The following is a 26,337-nucleotide window of genomic DNA, read 5'->3' as shown; positions in this document are numbered from 1 at the left end:
ACTGACATGGTAATTCAGGGATTTGATTCTTTGCATATCCCTCTGAGACACAAATACCGGAGTGCATTTCACCACAGCAGCCAGACGCAGTGAGGGGTATCTTGTTATGTGAGGACATTTTGACAAGAAGACACTTTGGCTGTTACCGTAAGGATATGGGAGACTCGTGGGATCATTAATGAAGACTTTGCCTCTCGATTTAGTGATGCCCCATTAGTAGCCAATAAGGCTGTCTAGAGTTTCCATACTTCATCGGGTACATTTTATTCCTTAATAACTATGTGACACATTGTTCCCTGCCAACATACTATACACCCTTAGCTCATTTAATTTAACAAGTCTGGAAAAGCTTGTAAGAGCCGGGCTGATTTTGAGTGCACCGGATGGACAGGGAGAGGAGAATTTAATCATCCTGACTGTTAAAGCCCCTCCTCTCCCTGTCTTGCATGCTGCTTTCATGTGTCAGCTGGGGGGAGAGAGTAAAAGAAAGCAAAATCCAGAGAGGGTTTTTGACTACCTTTGGATCACGTGGTTGCAAGTGTGAAATTGTTGCCATGGCTCAGCGGTGCACCTGCAAGGTTTCAAGTTTCTCATGTGTTTGAAATTGTGCCAAATGAAAGTCTGTCAGAAGAGGAAATAGACATTTTGGAGACTATTAGACTATGAAAAAAAATAATTGCAGGTGGTGATTAGATGTAACTCCTTACGAAGCTCTATTCCCCTGAGCTCTATTCTACAGGCTTTCATCCAGTCCCTTTCAATTATTGTACATTAACCACTGTAGATGCTGAGGATTTCAGGCTAGTCAATTAGCCAACAAGTTTGGATCAACCTAGATCCATGGCCAGCTGTCCCTGAGTCACTGGCATGCTAGCGCTCTACCAATCATCCAGAAACAGTTTATATAAACACCACTTTGATCCCACTAGATGACGTCAAGCGCAAAGAACCCCTCAACTCAGAATAAATGAGCCTGGGAGTTTGCAAGGAGGGCAATTTGGTAATAGTAGTGATCTGTGATGCTATAAGGAGTTTGTGCCAAAGGCAGTGTTTGTTGTCAGTAAAATTCACAAGCTGTGGGGTCAGTGTGAGTTCAAAGTTAGCACACCAACTGTCACCTGTTGAGGGGAAACGCACTACCCACCCACCCACTCACACCTGTTTCTGTGTAAATGAAAAAGGGAAGTATCAAGGCAAGGATTAACGCAGGTCTTTAGATTTCTTTCAAAACTTTGACATTTTATTTCAGTAGAAAGACAATGGCTCATCACAGGATAAACGAGATGTCGCAGAGATATAAAGAATACCTGAAAGATTTTTAAAATATAAAAAAATACAGTATTTCCTAAACCAATGTTTTATTGATCAACAGTGCTAACTTATCTCCTACGTAAAAACCTGCTCATTTGTTCATTGACTGAATTTAAAATTAAAAACATGTACAAGTTAAAATTCTGATATCAAAAAGGTGAAACAAATGTGGAATGTTACATGTGTTGTGATCAGCAGTTAGGCATGGTACAATTCCAGTGCTATCAAATGATATAAAATCACATTTAAGGATTTTTGAAATATTAAACTGTATATAGTACATGACAAAACTATCATCCCCGAGAATTTTACAAAATTGACATGTTTTTAATGAAGCAATGATTTTCACATATAAAAAAGGCACAGCGCTTTGATTTATTCTGTATATTTGCAGCAAAACTGATGGGCCACTATGCTGTGTATTATAACTGGAAGAGATCGCAGATGGCCAGCTGTGTTTTAGACACTGACAAGGCTGGGTAAAGCGGGTCAGTAAACCTGTGCTTGTAGGAATGCATTAAAGCTAGACTGCCCCCTGGTGTCACATTAAAGAATGATAAAATACCCTCCTCAAAGTCGAGGAACACTCCAACTCTCTGCAGCCCGTCTGCATCCACTGGCACCGTCACCTTGTTATGCAGAGCTTCCACCTTCCGTCTGTCACAGGCCAGGCACCAGGAGTACAGGTTGAAGCCCAGACGAGAGTTGTCCTTTTGGCCCTTCCTCTCTATCTGACCCTCACACAGCCCCACTTTCCAGCGGCCGTCATCCACAGACACATTCACCTCCCAATACCAGCGATCCCCCTCCAGGGCATGGGAGGCCAGGACCTGTGGAAAGGAGCTGAATCGTGCCTCGTGCTCTGTGTAGACCTGCTGGACCTCGTTATAGGTCACCCTCCTGTTGTTGTCAGACAGCTGCAGCTTGGGATGGGCTGTATCTGCATCCAAGACGGGGATGGTACCATCTGTGCACAGGAAAGGAAATTTTTGAAAAGGACTTAGATGAGAAGATTAAGACTGATTGAATATGCCACCTTTGGGCCTTCAGAGTGCATTTACCCCTTTGGTTTAATTAGCTGTGATTAATGAGTGAGATGAAAGTAAACAGGTGTTGGTATGAAAACTGTTTGTCCTTACAGAGCAGTCTGTAGAGGTCTCTGTCTTTGCTCGGCACAGTGATGACGACTGTGTCCAGCCGTTTCTCAGTCCACTTCTGCAGAAATTTCAGCCGGGCTTGATCCACTTCCTCTGGAGCTTCGAACTGATCCAAACAACTTCCCGTGTCACTAGCCCTGAGGAAAAAGAGCAGAGTAAGAAGAGAGAATAAGGCCGATATTACACCACAATAGGCTTCAGCTGTTTTTAGTCTGTCGCTGTTTTTTTTTTTTTGTTCTGGGCATAACATATCTAATACCAGAAAGGAGAATGTTCAGTATGTATGTGAGTAGTTCCATCCCGAAAAAAAATGATTAAAAAGGTCAGTTACAACTTGTGGTATCAAGCAGATAGTTTTATTATAACTTGGATTGGTTTTCAGATATTGCTGAGATTTCTACCTTTACCCCAATACAGTGAAGGTGAGTGGAACTACTACTACTGCTACTCAGGATGATCAACAGAACTAGAGCTGCAACTAATGATTATGTTCATTACTGATTGTTTTGTCTATGAAATGATAAAAAAAATAGTAAAAAAAAAACATGGCATTCAGCTTATCAGAGGCCACGGTGTTGTCTTCAATTTGCTTGTTTTGTTGAGCCTAAAACGTTAAGATATTGAATTTAATGTCATATACGACAAGGAAAGACAGCAAATCGCCATATTTGAGAAGCTGAAACCAAAGAACATTTCGCTTTTTTGCGTGAAAAATGACTAATAATGACAAATTGATTTCATCAGTTTTATATAGGTCATCTACTGAAGCTATGCTTTGTTGGTAGTATAGTCAGCTATTGATATATTAAACAAATCATCACTTTCCATACAACAAAGTAGAATTTGAAAGGAAATCACTTACAGTTGTGCCACCTTGCTGTATTCCTGTCATGTGAGGTGGAGAAAAAAATGTTTTTTTTGTATTTGTGTTTTTAAATCAACCATATATATTATATTTTACCAACAAACAGGTTTTTCTCTGAGCATCCATACTCACCATAATGAAGGCCTGGTCTCGGATGTGTTTTTCACCCTTGGCATCAGCCAACGCCTCCAGGGTGTGCAGGCCTTGTTGGATGGATTGCAGGGAGCTCTGGAGGTGTCCGAGTTTCTCCTCCAGCCCCCCCAGAACCCTGCTCTCCTCCTTTGTCACACACTGAAGAGTCGATTGCTCCTCCTGCTCCAGGGCCTCCCTGATGGCTCCGTACTGCTGCTGCACCCCTGCTCGAGCCTCACTTAAAGCCACCTGGTGATAGAGGAGGGATATTTCCACACACAGACACAATGTCAATCAATATCATGTAATATCAGGCTTGTCATTCTTAAAAAGCTGTTCTGATGGTTGAAGTCTCTGATGTCCAATCAGTGGTCTACCATGCAAAAAAGAGAATAAATTCATTTATGGGCATGTTTAAACAGATTCAATTCGTCTCTAATTAGAGGATTAATTGTAGGAGGACAAGTCTTCTTCCCACATGAAACAGTGTGAATGATACACAGTTGATCATATCTGCATACCAAAAAAACTGAAATCTCAATAAATTGCTACAGCTCCATCATGTATACTATTACTTTTTTGGGTCAAAATATCCAGATTAGTCTGCACATCTGTCACACATCTTGTGATCCTAAGCAATTAACTAAGAAATTATTTTAGTGAGAACTGCATAGTTAAGTTTCTTACTCTGGAGGCTTCTTTTTGTTGAGTGAGCTCAGTCACCCTGATCTTCACTTGCTGCTCAGTCACCTGCAGTTGTCTGATCTCGTCTTTTAGATTACCCTGAGGAAAAATGTACACAAAAATGTTAAAAAAAACCCCCCCAAAAAAACTCACTCACTGGCTACATTTACATCTGTCTTAGCTTTAACCAACATTACTGTGTGTCTACAACATGTATGGTGCTGTAAAGTCAACGCTTACCCTGAGCTCTCTCTCTGCCTCTCTGATGCTGACACAGACGTGGTCACGATGGGAACCTATGACTGTACACACAGTGCACACACACACTGCACACTGCCTGCAGTAGATGCGGTTCATCTCTTGATGCTCCTGGCACTTCCACAGAGAAATATCCTCCATGGGAGGAACCAGGGTGTGATTCTGGAACACAGGGGAGTCCAGGTGGGGACGCAGGTGCTCTGCACACATGGAGGCCCCGCATACCAGACAGGTCTTCACAGCAGGCTGATATACTGTTTTAGGGCAATAATGGCAGGGCAGAGGCCTGGTATTTTTGCTTTCCGGCCTTGCAAAGATGCCAACACGACTTGGGGATCCTGAAGCAGCTACACGTGGCTTGATGACATGGTGTACAGGAGACTTATCTTTTCCTGGCGTTGAGACTCCAGGAAATGAATCAGAGTTGGCAGGTGAGGCAGGTTTATTTGGCGATGCATGAATTCCTGTCACTTGTGTGTCTTTCTTGGGTGTTGCAAGAGGAGGTGAATCACATATATCTACTTCATCAGAGCTGTCAGAGTCATTCAGTGTGACAACGTCTGATTTATGCTGGTTCTGCTGGGTTAAGATTTCTTGTGGCACATCACTTGCAGGTACTGCATTGCTGTCACTGGAGGATGGACCATCACCACACTCAGACTGTGTAGACTTTTGGGTCACTCCTTTCTTAGCTGTTTCCACACCGCTCGACTGCCCAGGTTCATGTGACAAGAGAATGGTGGGAGTCTCAGTGTCACTGGACCTCTCAGAAGCAGATTCCTTACTTGATCGTTTTCTGTCAGGTTGCTCTGACACAGGTGTGCTGGCCTTCCTCTTCCCGAGGAGTCGGCTGGTGAGTGAGGGCCTCCTCAGTGTTGAGTCGCATCTGTTTTGTTCATCGTTACTGGATGTGCCTTAAAATAAAAGAATACAAACAATCAAACCTGGTCAAAGCACTTTTCCAGCAATACTTCACATAAACATCTGCAAGCTACCTTCTGCCCAGCACAGCTGCACTCAACTTCTGAGGCTTTCCACTTTCAGCAATTCAAGCGGTGAATTTCTTGCTTGTTTGCACTTCTGTCAGTTAAGATGAACTCAAGAAAGAACACTGTCATTGCTAGACCTCTATTAAAGCAGGCATATACTGCTTATTGATAAGGATGCAGCCTCCAACGTTTTATCTCTGCACACCAATACCTCAACTCAGCATATCAACCAATACCAAATACATTTTGGCTGCTGTGGCACTAAAAAAGGCCACCATGACTGAATGAATGTAACTAATAATGACTTGTATTTATGACATTGCTGAAGAAACTGTATATACTGTGGACTGCGGTCATGTTATAGCTAATACTTGATTCGCTTAAGGTCAATATCAACACAGATACCGATTCAGCATATCTGATAAGTTCATCCCTACAATTACTGTTCAACTTAAAGCTATAATATGTAACTATTCTGCATTAAAATGTCTAAAAACGACTAGATCTATGTTAAATGTTTTGTTGAACTATGTCCTTACATTATCCCAAATGTTTTCAACAATTTTCAAACCCAGAGAAATCTGTAATTTTAATCAAGGTAACAGTCTGTTTTATTTGGTCAACTGTCAATGGCATCATACCCCCTCTACCAAGAGTATACACGCACAAGTTCTGGTTGTATAGTTGGCGATTTTTCTATCGACCGACTAATCAACTTATCAGCAGCTCTAAAATATATAATGTGTAAAGGGTAAAGGTCTCAAAAACCATGATGTATACTAAATACAGTAAAACTGCATTGACACATAATTACTTGTGAGCACATGGTATAAATAAATAAGTTAACTTAGACCGTTAACCTCACTGTCTGGAGAACAAATAGACTAACAGTTAACTTACAGACTTTGGCCTCAAAAATGACTGTTAGGTTGACACTCTGAACCCTAAACAAACATGAAGTATAAAGACGGTTAAATGTCTAAAGAGCTCATGCTAAAAAAAGAAAGATGTGATTTCAGCTCTTATTGCGTGAAGTTAGATAAAGTGGCATTGAGGAAGCCACGTGTTATAGTTGTGAAACTAACGTTACAAACAGTTAATCAAGTAACGTTCTCCACAGAATGTAACGACAGCAGGCGTTAGCTGCAATTACCGTAATGACGGTATACAAAAATGACGTACAAGCCTGTTTTGACGCCTAATGGTGCCTAATGTAACATCTAATATGGACACCGCTAGCTTCATTAGCCAAGTGCCAGTTACAAATTCACTCATGTATTCGAGCACTTCACAAAGTTGTACGCTAAGGTCTCCGCTGTTTTAAACCGCCCGGCGGTTACACAAGGGTAGTTTTACGGTACGTTACCGTTACCTGCAGTGCTGCGAGGCTGAGCCCGTCGACTCGGGGTTGACGGCCGTATCAAACTGCTATCAAACGGCAGAGTCTGGTACACTGTTTTGCACCTCCACTCCGGACAGTGGTACGGCCCGTTTGGAGTAACGCTCCACAGGTCTCCAATGCACCGTTGGCAGAACCGGTGTTTACACTGGAGAGTGACAGGGTCCCGGGTCAGCTCTTGGCACAGGGGGCAGTTGGCCGGGGTGTCCAACGATTGCCCCATCTTGTTCTGGCCGACGTTTGTAATCTGTTTCCGCGATGACAAGCAGCAGACGCGGGGCGGAGCCAAACGTTTGAATCCCGCTCGCCCCTTCTTCTTCTTCTCTGGGGTTTAACGGCAGCTTGCATCCTTGGTATTGCATTACTGCCATCTTCCGGAGTCAGTCAACTCCTACAGTGCCCGGTTTGTCAGATTTTTCCTATCAATCTTGTTCTCCTAGGAAAACAGAGCAGACACTTCCTGCCCTTTCCACTCTCACCGTACTCCAGTATGCCTTTCAAACCTGCTCCTGTTGGGATTGTTCTCCTCATTCCCTCTGTTGTGTCATTTCTTTCTGATGTATATTTCCTGCAATTAACAAGTACATTTTCTCCTGTTTCTGGTACCTGACAATTCTCACAAACTCCAGTTTGATGTTTCCGTATAATGTGGAGAGTCCCGTTCAGGTTATGGTGTCCTATTCTTAGTCTGGTCATTATTTCCAGCCCCCTCTACCTCTCCAAGTGGAGCAAGTCTTAAAAGTGCAGTCCATGCATGTATGATAAAACAATTGTAAGAGATTATAAATGGTAGACAAACTTATTAGACCATATCTTCACTTGTCCTTTAAAATAGCAATACCACGTGAAATACCATGTAAAATGACAAAAACAATTAAAGGTCATCCATTCTAAATTCTGCATTTTTTTAAAATTATTTATTAGTAATAACTGTATTTATTATTTTTATTATAAAAAGTAAACAGAAAGAAAAAATAAACACAATTTACCTCCTTTTTGTTTTTTTGTTTTTTGTTTTTGTTTGTTTGTTTGTTTGTTTGTTTGTTTGTTTTTACCAAATAAATACATTTGTCCAAACATATACCAAAGATATAGAGTACCAGTCAAAAGTTTGGACACACTTTCTCATTCAAGTGAATGGTAAGGTGTAGGTATGTGTCCAAACTTTTTACTGGTACCGTACATTTTTAGCAAAAAAAATATTTTACGCTGGGTGGTCCCTCTCAGAGTTTTATATAAGTCTATATTACATCATTGGATTATTACTATTTATGTGTTAAAAATCTAAGCAGAAATTTAATGTGGCTGATTGAGGTGGAGCTACTTTTAGCTATTTTTAAGACCCTGTGCACACATGATCCACCCCCACAGATGTTTTTTGCCTGATTAGACTTTTCTTCTTCTCAGGACTATGTGAACGTTTACAAACTGTGTTTGATATTTCTTTTACTCTATTATAGGGCGGCATACAACTATTATCAAATTAATCTTTTCTCAATCTTCGGTCTTTGGTCTATAAAAAATTAGAAAATCAGAACCCCCCAATTCAACTTTTTCCTAAAAACATTCTCCATGACTCATCACTCTGTTATGGGATAGTGCAATTATATATTTATGATAGATAAAATTATCAAATAGACTGAGGTTGGTTGAAGTCAAGGGTCTCTTTAATTCAAGCACAAACAACAGACACGGAAAGTACGCAGAGTCTCCGTGATGTCCATATGACTATCATATTGTTACCCTCAAGGCCCTGCCGTCAAATATATACATACATATAATCATACCTACTTATCTAATACATGGATTTTTCTATCAATTTACTAATTCTGATTTAAAAGAGAATTGCACAACTGTCCCTACCATAACGAGCCGACCAATCAACAATTAATCCACCAATAAACTCTCAAGTCAAAACACTGCAGTTATTTTATGCACTTATGCAGTTAAACTGAAATTAAGTTAGTCCTAAACTCACCCCCTGGATACCTCAAAGGTAAGTGCAATGAACCACACACATGCAAACAGCCACAAACCAGTCCTGGATAGTATCATGTGCTGATTTGAAAGGCTGAATGCTTTGAGTGCTATGGATCAAAATGATAAGCTTCTAACTAAATTCTTCTTTATTCAGCCATCTGAGCTGCAAAGAAATTGGTTGTCGCTGGTGTTATTTAAAGCATCAGATGGAATCAATATAAGCTGAAAGTGGTATTTTCTTATTTTCCATCATTTTTCTCCTCAACATTCTTTTCTTCTTGGTGGTCTAGACATGTGACTCGGATAACAAGGCTATTGTTATTGCGAGTGAGAGGTTAATCTCTTCTAATCTTGTAGACATTTTATCTCTCAAAGAAAATGTATTTTATTGCTTGTGTTGCCTAGAGTGAGAGAGACGTGGCATATCATTGTGAATTATGCAACTCTATAGTATACTATTATATAAAACTATTTTACATTTAAATTACAAACTAGTCTTCCTCTCAAGGCCTGCAAATTCAATTTAAAAAAAACTTTCAGATTGTGGCAACATCCAGTAAATGGGGAAGTAAAGTGTGCTGGCTCTTCTCTCTCTCTCTGTATCTGTCTCTCTGACTGGGTTTCATTTATGATTTACACTCTACTTCTTAATATAAAAAAACTCTAAATACTCTTTCTATCTCAAGCATATTATTGAGTGATTGACTGTATAATCCACCAATGTTTTCCCTCAACTACCATAGAAGAAATCAGGTTTCTTTTGGAGGTTTTACATTAAGATTGCTGGAATCCAAAATTACACCCTTTCACTTAAACGTTAACTCTTAGACTGATTGGAGAAGTCAGAAATCACCAAATTTCATAAATGGCAACAGAATGATTTTGTATTCTGTCCGCAAAGTGGCCTCAAAACTTTTCAGAAAAAAATCAGTTTTTTTAAATATTTGGCTCTCCTCCCTTACAATTTACTCATCATTATGGCAAACATATTGACAATATTTGCATATTGTGCCTGATTATATCTCTCAAATACTCTGCACCTGATTGGACATGCAATTTCATTGTTAGAGACAATGATGATAAGGCTTTTTTAAAAAACTTTTGAGTCTTGAAAATCACCTTTAAAAAATACATTTTGTCGAAATGAACAAAACACGCAGCAGTATTTTACAGTGAAAACCTTTATTAAGTGTTCATATATTCTTAAATGAATCTCTTTAATTGCTGTAAGTTTCCCCCCTTTCTCCATATTTGCTAATTGTTTGGTATCTATAGAATATCTATTTACACAAGAACATATCCACAGGTGAGGCTGGGACAGGCCTTAAATTTATTTCCTCCTTTAGTGTTCACTCCCCAGGCACACTTTCCATAATACTCCAATCTCCATCATGTTACCCTGTATGTCCCAACAAAAGAAGAAAGGGAAGAGAGAGAAAGGGAGTCAAAGAGAAAGAGAAACAGAAATACAGTAGAGAGCTGGAGACAAAGACAGAGACAGACAGATTTAGATACACAACAGGACAATTGTGTGTGTGAGAGGCTGGCATATCGGTTCACTAGCCCAACAAACTATTGCACACGGACACGCTGACACATTCACACGTGCATGCACTCACGCTCACTCACATATACTTACAGACCTCCCTACACACACATACAGAAGCACACTCACACAGCAGCTACAAGTCCTGCAGCACACAGTCCTTTAATAGCCCCCATCACAGTGTAGATACCACAGACTATAAAATCTTAGAATCCTTCTGAAACTGAAGCGCTGTGCAAAGTTAGCTAGCAGGGCATTGAATGGATTTAGTTAAAATTCCTAGAACATCTTTAATATTCACTGTACATACTTTGTAATACAAGTTCTTTTGTTTTGGATGATAATATTATTATAAAACAGTCTTAAATATCTTTTTCTAGTAAATTAAGAGGAACAAAGGGGCATATGAGCAGAAGAAGAAACTAATCTTTCATTTTATCGTCAAACCTTACGTACATATGAAACACAATAGATTTACATTAACCTGATATTATCTGAAAATGAGAATTTTCTTCTTTTCACAAATAAAACATGACACACATTCTGACGGTGGTACACACGGCTAAGTGTTAACATAGTTTAATACTTGTAATTACAGAATTTGTTGGTATATGCATGTTTATGTTTGTTTTACAGAGATGTGTGTGAGCTGGCATGTGTGTGTGTGTGTGTGTGTGTGTGTGTGTGTGTGTGTGTGTGTGTGTGTGAGTGTATTTTTGTCTGTGCTCGTACTGCAGGTGTACATTTTCAACCCTGTGCCTTCTCAGGTAGGTAGTGGGTAGTCCATACTTCTCATTTAGGTAACAGTCTCTGCCCCTGCCATGGTCTATGCAATGCTGTGCAAGGGTTAGCTCTGGGATCAATGTGCAGCGGGCTCCGTCTAAGTGATTGGGGTAGAATGACGTATAGGGACTGCGAGCAGAGTAGATTGGATGACATCGAAGGTGGGTTATGATGGGTTTTTGGCAGGTAGATGTAAAAGGCAGGCTGGCTGATCCCACAGTATTCCTCTCCTCCACAAACCTGGACTGCCTCCCTCCTCTAAGCTGATGTTGAGGGACTGGTACTTTATGACAACGGACACATGGAAATTCAGGAACCTGAGAGAAAGAAAGTGAAAGAGATGGTATGTTTGTGCAACCCAGTAAGTTTAAAAGTTAATAAACATGTTGTGCTTCAAGTCACTGCAGCCTTTTTTTCTGTGTTAAACCAAGACCATGATCTTTCCCTAACCTTAAAAAAGCACTTCCCTAACCTTAAGCAGTTTCTTCTAGTGGGTATTGTGCAAGATCGAATATTTTAGCGGGAAAAAAACGACATTGTCTCTAAATATTTCACTCACATGTTCAGTATCAACATTTTTGCAACTTGCCAAATATGTTAATTAACAACATTTTGTCATTATATTAAGAGAAAACCTAATTCAGCCAGCATTACATCTTACTGAATGTATGTCCTGTTGCAGTTTAGTTGTATATAAACTTAATTTCTAGGTTGCAATGTACATGCTGAAGGCAGAGGCGGAAAATGTTGAAAGTTTATTTACTCAAGTACAATTTTAAGATAGGCTACTTGTATTTCCATTTCATGCTACTTTATGCCTCTACTCCACTATATCTCAGAGGGAAACACTGTACTTTTTTTTTTACTAACAACATTCATTTCACAGCTATAATTGCTAGTTACATTTCAGAATAGAATAAGATTTTACATTAAAAAAAACATGTGATGAGCTTATGAAGTTCAATGCATCATTAAAGATTAAAATATTTGTTCCTGAGCTTTTTGGCTTGTGATCCCTTTTTACAAAAAAGCAGTGTCTAGTTTGGGCCCCCTTGTCATGTTTCAGATGTGTATGAGTTGTTAGCAGTTCCATTTCTTCTCTAAACCGCTCAGATGGTTTTGTTTAAATAACTATTGGAGGCCCAATGTGGTGAAAGTATCCACAATATTTATTTTAATAAGATAAGATTGGATAAAAGTCTGAAAAATGAATACACATTTGTGTTGTAGAACATTTTTTCTTTTTTCCTACCCCATTAATCATCTCACAGATTTAACCTGGGAGCCTTTGTAGGGGACCTGACCCTAAACTCCACCAGTAAAATGCTACTTACCCACTGTTGCATCAGTATGAACAGTTTAATTATGTAATATATAATAATATATCACTCACAGGGGGCATTTTATGCAGAATTTTACTTTTTATACTTAAAGAACATATTGCTGATAATACCTATGTAGTTTTGCTTAAGAAGGATTTTGAATGCTGGATTTTCACTTCTAATGGGAGTATTTTTATGTTGTATTTTATTTAAGTGAAGGATCTAATACTTCTTCAACCACTGTTTTGAGGTATTTGTACTTCACAATTTTATACTGCATTTCAGTGTAAAATATTGTACTTTTTACCCCACTACATTTACTTGACAGCTATTTACTTCATATTTATACATTATGATAACCTCATAAAATAAGACATTATTATAGATTAAGCTACCCAACAGTCTACAGTAGGTAAAATTAGCTCCATCTTGACCAGCTACAACAGTAAAATGCTGCTTACACAGTAATACATCAGTAATAATAATCAAATATTATAAAATATAACAGTGACAGAGGCCAAGTGCTTCTGCTTTTAATATTTTAAGTTCATTTTATTGATAATACTTCTTTATTTTTGCATTAAGTTGGATTTTTAATGCAGAACTGTCACTTGTAATAGAATATTTTTACACTGTGGTATTACTAGTTTTACATAAGTACATGATTTGAATAATTCTTCCACTGCTGGCTGAAGGGGGAATAGTCTAAATGGTTTATGTTCCAAAAATGTATTTACATTGAATTTGCACTGTTGTATTGTCAGTGGAGACAGAAATGACATTTCATGGCTGTCAAACATCAAAGAACAATTACATTATGCATGATGACTTATGTAATGAGAAGTGGCTCTTTTTCATATGTTGATCCACATGTATATTTAAAGATGCATGTTTTATAATGTATAAGTATTTGACCTTACTTACCTATAATTTTGGTTAGGCGTTTCCTCCCTCTGCAAAAACAGAACCACAGAGAAAAATGTAAAAATGCTACAACACAGCTCTCAAGGTCATGCTATTAATAGACTCTCGTGTTCACGCATTGCCAAATACATGCACCCTTCACATTGACTGCTTGTATTACACATAAGCACCAGTAGATGGCACCAGGGATGAGCTAATTGATAAAAGACTATTGAGCTGTATTACATTATGCAGAAACGATAGATTCTACAGAGCCCTGAGCTAAGGAATGGTACATCATCGGGCTGTTTATCGACTCTTAAAGCTACTGATAATCCCATTCAAGTTTTCTCTTCTATGACATTGTCTATAGGTCTCTCATCCATTCTCTTTCTCTCATCTTTTGAAGGTCACCAGGGTTTGGATTTTAAAATAAAAACGGCATGCATCTACTCTGAGAGTTTTATGTAAATAACTCTGTAGAGGATATTACCAGCTACATCCACAGATAATTTAACAAGGCATCATAATGACAACATAGGTCACGTGTATTTAAGTGACACCAAACTAAGGTAGACATTAGTCTTTTCAAACACACCCTACCCCTTTCACAAATCTCCTCTCTTTCCCTCTCATTGCTTTTACGTCTTCTCTTTACAGGGTTGTTGGTTGTGCATGCCTGTCTGGTTCCATTACAGCTTACACAACATGAACATACTAATCCCATTTCCTACTGGGAGACATACCTGGACCCAGGTCTTTTCATAGTATCTCACTATGTGAACCTGTGATAATGAATTTCATATGCATGGACACCGGTGTGGGCCATTTCCATGACTAAATCATTACATCCACTGACTGTATGCCATCATATCTTTGATGTGAAAGTCTGGTCTAAAGGTAGGAAAGTCTGTTGGATGTTTCTACTATTTTTGGATCGTTGTGTGGTCATATTACAGTAGGGAGCAGATATGTGATTTTCAAGATAGTTATGGTTACCTTATATTTGAAGCTCCTTAAAACAAGTTAGTGGGAAGGGGATTTGTTACCTTACAGTATTTAGGATGGCATCTAGTTGAATCTTCACTCACATTTTTACAATTTTTTACACCTTTGAAAGCACAAAGACCAGTGACTCTATCTGTGTAAACCATTTTTATATCCCAATATAACACTAACATTTTTTACATTATTTTTCAACATTGCATATAAAACAGATCATGACTGTCATCAAAAGGTGTCAAGAACAGGAAACATTTTATTTTAGGTATGCCAGTTTTAGGGCTTGTGGACAAAAAAAGGGTGCTGCTTAAGAGGTGAATGAATGAATGCACAGTTAATCATTTATGGTTGCTGATGTTTTGGTACATTCAATGCATTATCCACTAGCAGGCTCCATGCAGGTCCATTGGTTATGTTCAAGTTCACCTTCCTAAATTTAGTTTTTAAGGATGGAGCATCAAACGCTCGTTACATAAAAATTCTGGCTTTCATTTGTCATAAATACAAGTAATAGTACTGAGCGTGATCATTTTATGAATTCAGCCCCTATTAAACTATGTGTTTGCAAGAACAGCGTATGTTTTATCACTACCTTGATGGCTTTCTATTTTCAGTCTGGTGGAAAGTCATGTTGGGTTGTGATAAATCAGGAGTCTATTCTTAAAGTATTCCCATTTAGTTTAAGTGTATACTGTTGCCAGCTCCACTATAGCAGAAATTGTATTGAGAGTACACTTTTAGAGCAATTCATCTGGTACCACTCAGCCAAAAAAAGATGATCAATTCCACATCAACGACTCTCAGATTTATAACCCAATAGAAATTTTAAAATAATTGGAAACACATAGGAACACAAATTCAGTAAAAGATGTAGCTTGTGGTTAAAGAAGCTGTCTTTCAACCAAAAGACATCAGTTGGAGTCTTGTTAAGTTTTCTTAAGTGAGACATTACATCCCAACATGGTCCTGGAGTGCTACTTTGAAGCTGACTCTGATTTCCAGTGTGATGTGCAAGCGAAGAATGGATTTCCCAAAGGAGATCAATAAAATATCACATCTTCATCAGATTAGATAGTACATCTCACACTCTCACCCTTGCTCTCAGCCAGGAGCTCTTCTGTCATGAGTCCGTCCTGACGGTTCCCCAGGACAAAGGCCAGGAAGGAGAGGATGAGAGCATCCAGGATGCCCATAATAGCCAAGATGTAGGCCCAGCGCATGGAGCAGGCCCCCAGGCTATATTTGTCCGTCTGCTCGCCGCACATCCGCCGGACCTCATCGCTGTCCCAGCCGTCAGGATAGATCATACAACCCAGTACCAGACAGACACCTGGTGGGAGGCAGAGAAAGGCAGAATGAGTGAGAGAGGGAAATAAAGGACAAAAGAGGTAGCAACATAAGGGGGGAGAGTCAATAAAAGAGATGAAGGAGGAGAGGAGGAGAGAAGGTAGAGGAGGGAAAGGAGTCAAGAAGCATGAAGAGAACAAAAATGAGTTGAGCAGAACAGTGCTGTGTTATAAATGAGGTCAGAGATGATGAGATCAGATGAGATTTTGTGAGGAAATGAGAGATAAAGAAGAGGAATGATCATTTGAAGTGCTTTAAAAGTCTTTACCTTTCTATTCTCTTCTATGGAGATTTACTGTGTTTTCTTTTGCATTTAATACATTGATTTTCATTCCCTCCCTTAGGCGGGAAATAAGTGTCTAGACACATTGTGTGCCAGTGGAAGAGCAGTAAAACCAGCAACGTAGCAGAGAGTGTTTTACAGTGTATACTATGACATGATAATATGAAATGTCATCCAGGATTTCCTTACAATCACATAGTTTACTTGTTTTTTGATACACACTCTTCCCAGCTGTCTCTCCCTCTTGGATTTTAAGTAGTGGTAATATTAGATTTTAACTTGCAGCTTCTCACTCTCAGATTTCGCCCACAAGATAAAATCTCTCCTATCTTCTATTTGGATCTCTCTCATCTTCAGTTTGAAAGAGAATCTTCACTGAGGTGATGCTGCAGCAGAGCAGCATGGAGAAAGTGAGAGACCATGCACAGTATTGCAGCCTTTTCTCCCTCTTTAGAATTTAACTAACCACTCCTCATTCTCAGTGTTTGCCCAAGGGGGTAAAATCTCTCTCATCTACAATTTGGATGAGGCTCTCCTCTGAGCTGATGCTGCAGCAGAGCAGCAGGAGACCTGGAAAAAGAAGCTGACTGCACAATTATCCAGAGTGCATTGCACATTAATAATAAAACATATTCTCCACTTCTTTATCCCCGAAACACTTGCTCACAATGTTTCCTCCCTCAGTGCTGTTTGTTTGTGCGTTACGGTTTATGGATGAACGAGGCTGCTTCTGCTTTTGAACATTACCATAGCTTGTTAAATGTAATCTGCATCTTTAAAGACTTGTTTGCTGCTTTTATTGATACATCTTTTAAACAGAAATATGTTTATGTAATCTATATTATCATTCATTCCTCCTTTTTTCTCATTTGTAGCTCCCCTCTGCCTTCTTCACAGTCTTACAATACAATATGCTCTCTTCTCATGTGCACACACAAGCTGCCCACACAAATTAAAGCACACACACACACACACACACACACACACACACATGCTGCAGTTTGTTACAGTAATGCTGCGGTCTTTAATAGTCCTGAAAGACATCAGAGGGTGTTAAGAGATGTTTCAGTGAGAGAAAGTAAGTATGAGGAAAATTACAGAGTAATATATGCTGCAGACAAACTGCATGCCTAACAGAGCAGAGCATCCACTAGACTCTTCCTCTACCTTCCCCCCATGGCTCTAACTGTCATAACAAATTCATATGCACACAGTGGTTCAGAGAGCAAAGACTCAGGTACTTGCCCTGATTCAGGTGGACAGCTGGCAGTGCAGCAGACTCGCCAAGATGCATGAAAATGCAATTTTCAGCACAGAAAATATTCCTTTACATCTCTTAATAGTTATGTAAGCAAACTGCAGGTGATTAAACAACGAGCAGTCCCCAGTGTTACACAGTGAAGTGTAACCACTGTTGTACTACACCTCTGTTTTATGAATGAAAAATGACGTTTATTTATATTACGTTCATTTTGCCAGACAGCCAACTCAATCAGATGTCAAGCTCTTTTCATTTAAGCAAGATTTAACGCAGTCTTCACAGGCTGTGATAGGGCCTCGATAGGACCATATAGCATCACAGTCATCACGTCCTCTAGAGTCTAGTGCATGATTCATCTCCTGAGTGAGTGTCACTGAGGCCTTGGTGTGCATCGTGACCAGTGAGAGGAATGTTGTTATGAATGAAGAAGCACAACAGATTGTGAGTTGTCTCTTGCCAAAGGGCCACTGTCACCTGCATCACATGAAACCAAACGTCCACAATGTGTGAACAAAACGGCCTCTCCACCGAGCTAACAAATCTCCAATGATCCTATCATTGATAGACTGGAAAAGAAAGCAAATGAAAATGAAAATAGAGGTACACAAATGTTCAGGTGTTCAAATCATGATCGTGACACCTTTTAATCTTTTCTGTAAAGTGATTCAGAGCAAACCAAACTGTCTCTGGCTCCAGTGTATAACAAAGACAGTCCTCACGGTTCCTCCAGTATCTAGTGACTTTTTCTGTTTTGTTCAGCATACAAGGTGTTTGACAAACAGTTAAAACACTTCCACTTGACCGCAGATGCAGAGGGAAAGCTGCCTCTGAATGTCCTTGACTCAGTAACCAAATGTATCTTAAAGAATATGGCTGGCAATTTTCTATATTTTTCTTATTGTCAACCAATCACATGTGCAGAGCCGAACTGATCCCACTTACAAGTATTGTGTGTTTATCCACAGCCTGATATATCTTATTCCTCTGTGCTGTAGACCTCCGTTGTTTTCTAAAATATATATACTATATATAGAATATTGACAGCCATATCCTTTAAATGTGAAGTCTCCCCTGCTCAAATAGTGTTTGAAGACCACCATATCTGCAAGAACAACAAAAACATAGCTAGCTAGCTCAATAAGGATAGAGGCTTATTTCACAGCAGTGAGGACCCTCGCATTGAGTTTAATTGGGTGGAAATGGGTTATTGAGTTATTTGTTGGTGCTGTCTGGAGAAAGCAACAAACAGGACAAATAGTACAAATAGTACAAATGTGAAATGAAGGTTTATACATTTTTAACATGATGAAAGCAATAATTTTGTGATCTTCTCCTTTAAAAGGAGATGTCCATCCTCAGATGGTGCTCTTTAGCTGTTTGGTGCATTGGTTTGAAAATATCTTTTTCTCCTTGGAACGACAATAAGTTGCTTCCAACTGTGTTTCTCTCCACTGTATAAATGCTTTGTATATCATGAGGGTTTATGTAAAAATATTCACTAAACAGAGAGAGTGCCATCGAAGACCAAATAACATTTGACATACTGTGAGTCAATACACATTACTATTCTCTCTTCCTCTTACTACAAAGGTAACAAAAGCTTTTCCAGATCCTTCTGAGTGTCTGCTGCATGGCTTTGGCTTGATTCAGTGTCATCATGACTTTTACATGGAGGCTCAGGGGGAGAGCGAAGACGCGCGCAGAGCTCTGGTTCAGGTGAGAGAGAAAGAGACTAACGGTGCAAGAAAAAAGACGAATAGAAGAGATATACACCGACCATGCTGATAGCATCAGGGGAGAGAGACCAAAGGAGAACAAGAGCTACAAGTGCAGTAAAATATCTGTCACAGTCACTACTGAGCGCTATCTAATCCAAAACCTGCCTCTGCAGATGAACATCTCTGAGGGATGCACTGGCCAGGCTTATACCAACAGAGGGTGCCACATATGCCGCTCCTGTTTCCAGAAACGGCATGTGGTGAGGCGAGAAGCACATGTCTCCTTCATCAAGTGTAACAGTAAGCCCGAAGTCAATTACTCCATAAGCACACAGCACAATCCAGCAGCCTCATTCCTGCACAGCACTGCATACACTTACATAATGAGGAGCTTAATCAAAATTCACAGTGGAAAAAAAGGAAAAAAAACATATCAGTAATACCAGAGGAAGAAATATGGGTTTATTTGAGGTTGTTCCACTTTCACAGGAATCAAGAAACCTTTAATATACTTTAGTATCATATTGTGTGCAAAACTGAATGGCATTCCTGTGTATTTAAGATTTAAAAACATCTCTACAAATATTTTTCTGTGTATATGGAGGTCTTAAACACATTTATATTATCTTAAATTATATGTTAAATATGATATAGTGCGTTCATATACATTTCACGAGAGCGACGATTGACAAATCTACACAGATGCAAAATGTATGGTTGCTGTTTTTTTATGACCACAGATAACAAACCAAACAGGGCAATGAGTCATCATATAAAGATGTTTCTGGCAAAGCTACAATTCAGTTTATATAGCAAAAAACCATTTAAGAATGATTAATAGACAACAACATGTTTTTATGTTAAACCCACAGAATAATAGCTTGAGCTTCTTTTTCTTAAATAAAAAAATCAATATTTAATAAATAAAAAACCCTGTAATACAAAAGAGAGTCATAATTAAATGTCTACAGCATCAGTAGCTCATAATTCAATGCAGTCAAACAGCTCTACTGTACACTTGTTGTCTGAAGGTCTTACACATCATTTTGGAAAATGTTGGAAATCAGGAACTGAATTGAAGTAGATGAAGATGATGATGGGAAAGTGAGTACAACAAAAAGGTAAATTACAAAACTGGACAAATACATAATTTTCGTAGTACAATCTTGAATTTGGTTGCATATATGTGTGGATATTTGTCTTCTGTAACTATTATAGTATTATAAAAAAAGCATGATCTGATTATCTCTAGGTATCTGCTGGCTTCACCCCTCGTTCTGCACTGGAACAGAACTTCATGCTGCAGTAAATAAATGGCGTGCTCAATATCCTCACCACAGAACTAGCAGCACACCTGACAGAATGCAGCTGTCAGTCGGAGCGGAGATATTAACTGACGGCATTATGCCATCCTTTCAGCTTTTCCCTTCTCTCCATCTCTTTCCTGCTCCGTGGAGAGAAGCAGAGAGAGGAGAGACAAATTACAAGGCAGGGCGAGGCAGAGACGCACATAAAAAGAGAGAGAGAGAGAGAGAGAAAGAGAGAGGGGAGATGGTGAGAGACAGAGCCCGTGTAGGGTGCCATGCTCCAACCCTGTGTGTGGCCGCCAGCAAGCACCAAGCACTAACGTCACTAGCGCTGGCTACCATATGCTGGAGCCCCTCGGCGGAGCTATTCTCAGCATTTACTCGTTTCTGTCTTTTCCTCGCACATGTAAACACCTTTCTGTTTGTCTCTGTCTCATCCTGGGAACGCTGGGATCATACGATTGGAAAACTGGCCTGAGAAATTCTTGTTGGCTAACAGCAGCTTATGTAAGAGACTGTAGGTAGGGCAGATTATGTACAAACAGCACTACAGGAGAGTCTGAGGGCAGACCGGCAGATGGTACAGAACGGTATGATGGTGAAGATTTGTTAGAAGCACATTTGCTCATTTTCCCAAAGAGACTAGTAAATCCCATCGACACTGATAGAATCCCACTGACTCTTATGATCTCTGTATGTCATTTGCAGGTAGTATAGGTGACTGGAGGTCAAATGTGACCTCCAGGGCTGCAGTGAGATTCGGTGTATCTGGTTTGCACACAAAGAAAAGTATTTGAAAAACTACGATGGATTCAGAGTTTAAAGTACCTCCATGTAGCATTTGGCTCATGTTTTAACATTGCCAATGCTGTTGTATGTCTGAGTGTGTTTTCAGTATGTCAGCATGTCATTGATTGCACTGGGTGGCAGATGGCAATATACAGCTGTGTGTATTTCCTGCTCTTTCCATCACTTACACATCTGCAGCACATCTAAGCAGCCATGAAAAAAGGGATTCGCATTTTTTCAACAGCCACAGTCCTCGGTGGATTCCATTTTCTCCAGCTCTCTGTTTAAACGGCTGTGACAAACTGAATTATGCATGCACACATCCTAAACTGTTGTATCTCATACTGCATACGGATCCAGGTCTACCACACACACACAAACACACACACACACATGCACAGACATATAGACTTGTACAGATGGCTCTCTTTGTGTAAAACTGACACCGTGGCTTATGTGCAGAACATCATTTGTCACCTCTAATAGTGACACATGTTGGCGGTAATACATAAAAGACTGTGTTTACTCAACTGACAGCCTGTCTGGTAAACGAGCCCTGGCTGGCAAAGTGGCATTTAAGGTAAAAATCTAAAAATCAGTTCAAAAACGAAAAAACGGCACAGACGGTCTGGGAACAGCTTTGAATGTTTATCCCAGTGGGGCCTCCTATGAATATGCATAGGTAGGTTTGCTTTAATGTAACAACTAATGTTACACTCCCACAGGTAAAACAGTGACCTGAATGTGGGCAAAATCTTACTAGTTCAGTTCAAAGTGCTCTGCTCATTTTTCTTTATAGTGCCTTTGTAGTCTTTTGTAGTCTTTCTTACAGAAAGCAACTGATGAGAAACACAACACAAGAAATGAGATATAAAAAGACAGTAGCATTATTACTCACGTCCAAACAGAACATAATAATAGCATGTGATTGTTCCTCTTTGGCTGGTAATGTGATCTACTACCCCTTAAGACATGGTTCATCCCTGATACTTGTTGTCTACGTTGCGGTTCTCAGCAAAGCTCCAGGCAGAGTGAGACTCCTGCCAGTGCTGAGGCACTTGTGTGACAGTGAGGCTGGGTGCTTGGATGACTCACGTTGCTGAGACTGGAGACAAGCAGCCCAAGGCTGAACACCACGTTGTTAGAGGGAGGTGGGAGGAGTAGCAAGAGCCTAAAGTTTAAAGGACCACACAGGTGTTTTTTGGTGTATTTTAACGGTTTAAATGACAGGTTCACAATTTTTCAAGTCTGTCTTAAAACAATAGTCAGGTGCCCATATGAATATTGAAACATGTTTCTCGCTGTCATCAGTCTTCCTGTTCATCCTGACCAGTAGAAGATCCCCTCCTAATGCACTGATGTAAATGATCAGGTAAAAAATTCATGGTCCTCATTTTGAGCAACAATTAATTTAAAAGTTTATCTGAAGACAATAAAAGGCTTTATCCGTCTGAGTTTGTCAAATAAAGTGACTGGAGTGATTTGTCCTTTAACAACAAACTAAATAAATTTTACATCTCCATTTTCCAAAGCGTACTTGAATATTGAAGTTTCCTGCGTGGAAGAGTTTTCAATTTATTCCCAGGCAGATAATACCATTCAGTGATCAGGAAGAACATAAAGCAGACCAATTTTTTTTTTACTGTGGCTCAATTTTACCTGGTTCAAGTGTACAAGACATCCTTTTTGTTCTCTATGTACACAGCTACTGTTGAGGAGCCCTTGAACAAGTCCTTTCAACTACTCCTGCAGAAGTGCTCAGTATTTTATCCCTGCTCATCTGCTCTCACAAGCTACTGGCCTGGTTAAAAGCCCAATCAGTATTTTTGAGTATGTGCAGGTTTATTCTCATATATAAAATTTTCACTTGTAGGTGGAAAATCAGCATTTTGTGCTTCCTGAATGATGTGTTTCTTGTATTTAGCAACATAAATGATATAAAATATTAATCTTTGTCTATAATTAGTTGATGTATTTAATGACCTGTCAATCAGTTTAAGATTACAAGTTCCTGTGTTCTGAATTTTAGTGGTGAAGTTATGCCCATTTTGTTAACATTTGGGTCACATTGTACCTTTAAGTAAGGGTTAGTTGATGGCTGTTTACACCAAAACACATTCAATACAGTGGGGGAGGAATAGTTTGGCAAAAGTGTCCATTGCAACATTTTGTTAGAATTGACTGAATGTTGACTGAGTAGTAAAAGGCAAATGGACGTCACTTTTACATGCACACATCGATGGAGCTGCCATGCATGGTGCTGGCCTGGCCGTTGGAAGCAATTTGGAGTTCGGTGTCTTGCTCAAGGACACTTATACGAGTGGACAGCAGGAGGTGGGGATTGAACCACCGACCCCACAATTAACAGATGTCCTGCTCAACCTCCTGTTGGTTATGTCCAGTGTATGGCCTTTCGGACAACACTGACCTGTAGCCTTCACGTTAAATGTGAAACACATTGGTATATTTTTTGCGATTCAATGAGATTATCTGCCACCGTCCAAAAGGATTTCAGTTCATAATTTGAGCCAGGGAAAATCTGACTTCTTTCATCTTTACTCTGCCTCCAAGGGAGCCTGTCATCATGGTCTGATCCTCAACTCAACATGCTTCACTCTCTCTTCTCATCCTCCATTTGCATTTTGCAGCAGGATTCTGAATCTGAATGCATTCTTAATCTACAAATCCATTTTGCATTTTTGCACCTCTCAGAAGCTGCCATTAGAAATCTATGTTGGTTTCCATAATCATGTAATAGATGGTCTTGTCTGTGATTGGCCAACCTCATATAATTCTCATAACTCTATGCTAAGAAAATATGGTCCCCGCTTCACCTACAGAGCCAATTTCTGAGAGATTTGTGTGGTTAAATGAGGGACTAAAGTGAGACTGATTAATCCAATCTGTCCCATGGCTACTCCAGACTCTAATGAAGTGTGGGCAGCATCAAGCTCCTCTTCACACTCGACAATTAAGACTTCTATCTGGCTCTAAAGATGAGTGAATGAGTAGCCAAGAAAAATGGCCTAAGACTATGGCAATGATATGCCATAATTGCGTCCAGATAAATGAAGCAATTAAGAGTGTATGATCTATATAATGGGACTAAATGGAGCATGACAAGGTGTCACCACTGAAGCCTGTTTCCAGGCTTATGAGGTGGAAAGAGAAAGAAGAAATAAGGTTATAAATATGGTGAGAGTGCTCTTCTAGAAACAGTTTATTGTATTACTTTGATAGTATTATAATCTGTGTCAGTTCATGTGCCTTTAAGAGAAGAAAACAAGACAAGAGATGAACATACTTTTAGACAGCTGGCTGGACACAAATTTAAGACAGTTCTTTAAAAAAAAAAAAAAAGTGTCAAGGATTGAGTGGAAAGTGGAGCAAGAGAAACTTTTAAAACTGACTCCAACTGTCTCCCCTGGAAGACGAGGAACATGCTTCTCGAGATGAGCTGTCTAAAGTCCAAATCTATTTCTGCTTCGGTTGCTGGCAAAACTTGTGGTTGCTAGAGGGGAGCGAGGAGCTTCCAGGCATCCTCTGTATCCCGCTCTGTCAACATCTTCAGCAATTTTCTGCAAAACGAGCACACAAGGCCCAAAGCCTACCTATCAATTCCATTCAAAGGATTAGAAGAAGCAAGAAATGGCTTATTTGATCAACTCATCTCTGTTCTGTGCCAGCACAAGTCTTGCAAAAAAAACTTTTAACCATCTTGCAATCCTGCAGATAATCTTCCCACAAGAGTGCATTGAATATTATAGTGCACCTCTAGGCAGCAAGAAGCACTCTGACTTATACAACAGGGAATAAAACTCAACTAGGAGGAGATCTTTAGAAATGAAATTGCAACTAGAGCTTCTGAACAAGGCTGATGTGTGAATCTATCAGCCTGATAAGGAGACATCTCAACCTAACAGGAGAGGATGAAAAGGAAAGGCTACGTGGAATAACAGTGCAATGTCTCTATAACCACCCACACACTCATACCCATAATCATTCAATAAGCCAGTCAATTAATTAAACAAGAAAGTGATTATTTAATATTATAAATAACTATTCATTCATTCACTTAATTAACCAATCAAATAATTATATGTCTATATTTGCCAGTGAGGACAACTGAGATACTTATTAATTAAAAAATGCTTTTTACCTAAATAAACTTATCTATTAAATACAAAATGCTTATCTATCTATCTGGAGACACGCCAACGCTCGCTCATCATCTCCTTAGAATACATGATCAATGACTTGTCATCTTTAAAAGCTTTTTTTAAAAAATATTATTCTTTCTACTTTGGCCAAATGCTGTATAGTCAGATATTCGGAGTGTGTGCTCTGACTTTTAATGTCCACAGAGAACATCCTGTGAGACGGCATCTCATTATTACACATGGATTGAATTTGGTATTAGAAAGGATAGCGGGCTGCGGATGCCTACAGGTGAAGCAGGACATATAGAAGGACACAATGTGCCCAGAAATTATCGAGTGACTACACTCAAGTGATATAAGGTTGACAGAAGTAAGCTGTGTACCTCTATAATAGATGTAGCACTTTAGGTTAAAGCAGAGGTGGGGATGCGGAGGTGGGTGGAGGGAGGGGGCAGAGGGATCGAGGGAGGAGCACAGCCTAAACCGCAGTGAGCAGAGCAGGAGGGAGTCAGGCTGGGGTGGAGAGCTTATGTAACAGGTCCAGATGCGGGATGTACCTCCACAGAGGATAAAGATTGGCAAGGGCAATGGGGATCAAAAGAGACATTTGGATTCTCTTTGAAAATACTGACAGCACCAGCAGTCCTGGGACAACAGAGGCAAACAGCCATGGCTTAACTGTTGACTGTGCTCTCACAGTCAACAGTCCGTGTAGCCCTAACCCTTGCAACAGCATTTTTTGTGAAAATATTAAACTAAAATAAAAATACACAATTTCATAAAATCTCCTTCCAGCCACTACTGTCTAAGATAATAGAGCTTAAGGGCTACACTGACTCAAGCTACTGCAGCTGACAGAAATAATTTGTACGATTTAAATTATAAGTGTTGCATATGCAGTGGTTGAAGAAGTATTCAAATCATATGAAAATAGTCCTGCATTCAAAATGTAAATTTCAATGTATTAAAGTTTTAACAACTAAATGTACTTGAAGTGTCGAAAGTAAAAGTTAAATTAGTGTTATATTATTATATTCTTATTATATTCTTTTCCTTTTCCTAATTCTGTGGGCATCATTGTATTTTGTTTTAACGCTGTAATTTAAAAATGCATTGATTTTTCACATGTGCTTTTGCTGTG

The 26,337-nt window shown here is 39.4% G+C and overlaps 2 protein-coding genes across 2 annotated transcripts in view; both read right to left on the bottom strand.

Annotated features, from left to right (window-relative positions):
- Positions 1 to 1,218: 1,218 nt before the first annotated feature.
- si:dkey-29p10.4 (E3 ubiquitin/ISG15 ligase TRIM25) lies at positions 1,219 to 7,096 on the bottom strand. The gene is made up of 7 exons (XM_042412962.1): positions 6,769 to 7,096; positions 4,390 to 5,321; positions 4,153 to 4,248; positions 3,466 to 3,714; positions 3,331 to 3,353; positions 2,451 to 2,605; positions 1,219 to 2,278 (listed from the first exon to the last, which is right to left on the bottom strand). Exons 1-7 carry the CDS (start codon positions 7,016 to 7,018, stop codon positions 1,734 to 1,736), a joined length of 2,250 nt encoding a protein of 749 aa, XP_042268896.1. The 5' UTR covers positions 7,019 to 7,096; the 3' UTR covers positions 1,219 to 1,733.
- Positions 7,097 to 10,245: 3,149 nt separating this feature from the next.
- The window catches only part of LOC121897710 (LHFPL tetraspan subfamily member 3 protein-like), a 30,188-nt gene continuing 14,096 nt past the window's right edge, over positions 10,246 to 26,337 (bottom strand). The window contains exons 2-4 of the mRNA XM_042412402.1: positions 15,425 to 15,661; positions 13,351 to 13,379; positions 10,246 to 11,421 (exon numbers count right to left, since the gene is read on the bottom strand). Of these exons, the coding sequence (XP_042268336.1) occupies positions 13,363 to 13,379; positions 15,425 to 15,661 (254 nt within the window). The 3' untranslated portion in view covers positions 10,246 to 11,421; positions 13,351 to 13,362. The remainder of the gene's footprint in view (positions 11,422 to 13,350; positions 13,380 to 15,424; positions 15,662 to 26,337) is intronic.

Source organism: Thunnus maccoyii, chromosome 5, assembly GCF_910596095.1.
Source record: "Thunnus maccoyii chromosome 5, fThuMac1.1, whole genome shotgun sequence".
Classification (NCBI taxonomy): domain Eukaryota; kingdom Metazoa; phylum Chordata; class Actinopteri; order Scombriformes; family Scombridae; genus Thunnus; species Thunnus maccoyii.
Note: the sequence above shows the minus strand (reverse complement) of the source record. Positions and strands in the feature narration are given on the sequence as shown.

Excerpts from the sequence above, each read along its gene's own strand:
- si:dkey-29p10.4 (XM_042412962.1), bottom strand. The coding sequence starts at position 7,018 with ATGGGGCAATCGTTGGACACCCCGGCCAACTGCCCCCTGTGCCAAGAG. Across the intron at positions 4,249-4,389 it reads AGGCAGAGAGAGAGCTCAGG|GGTAATCTAAAAGACGAGAT; the intron begins GTAAGCGTTGAC and ends ATTTTTCCTCAG. Across the intron at positions 2,606-3,330 it reads TACAGCAAGGTGGCACAACT|GGCTAGTGACACGGGAAGTT; the intron begins GTAAGTGATTTC and ends CTTTTTCCTCAG.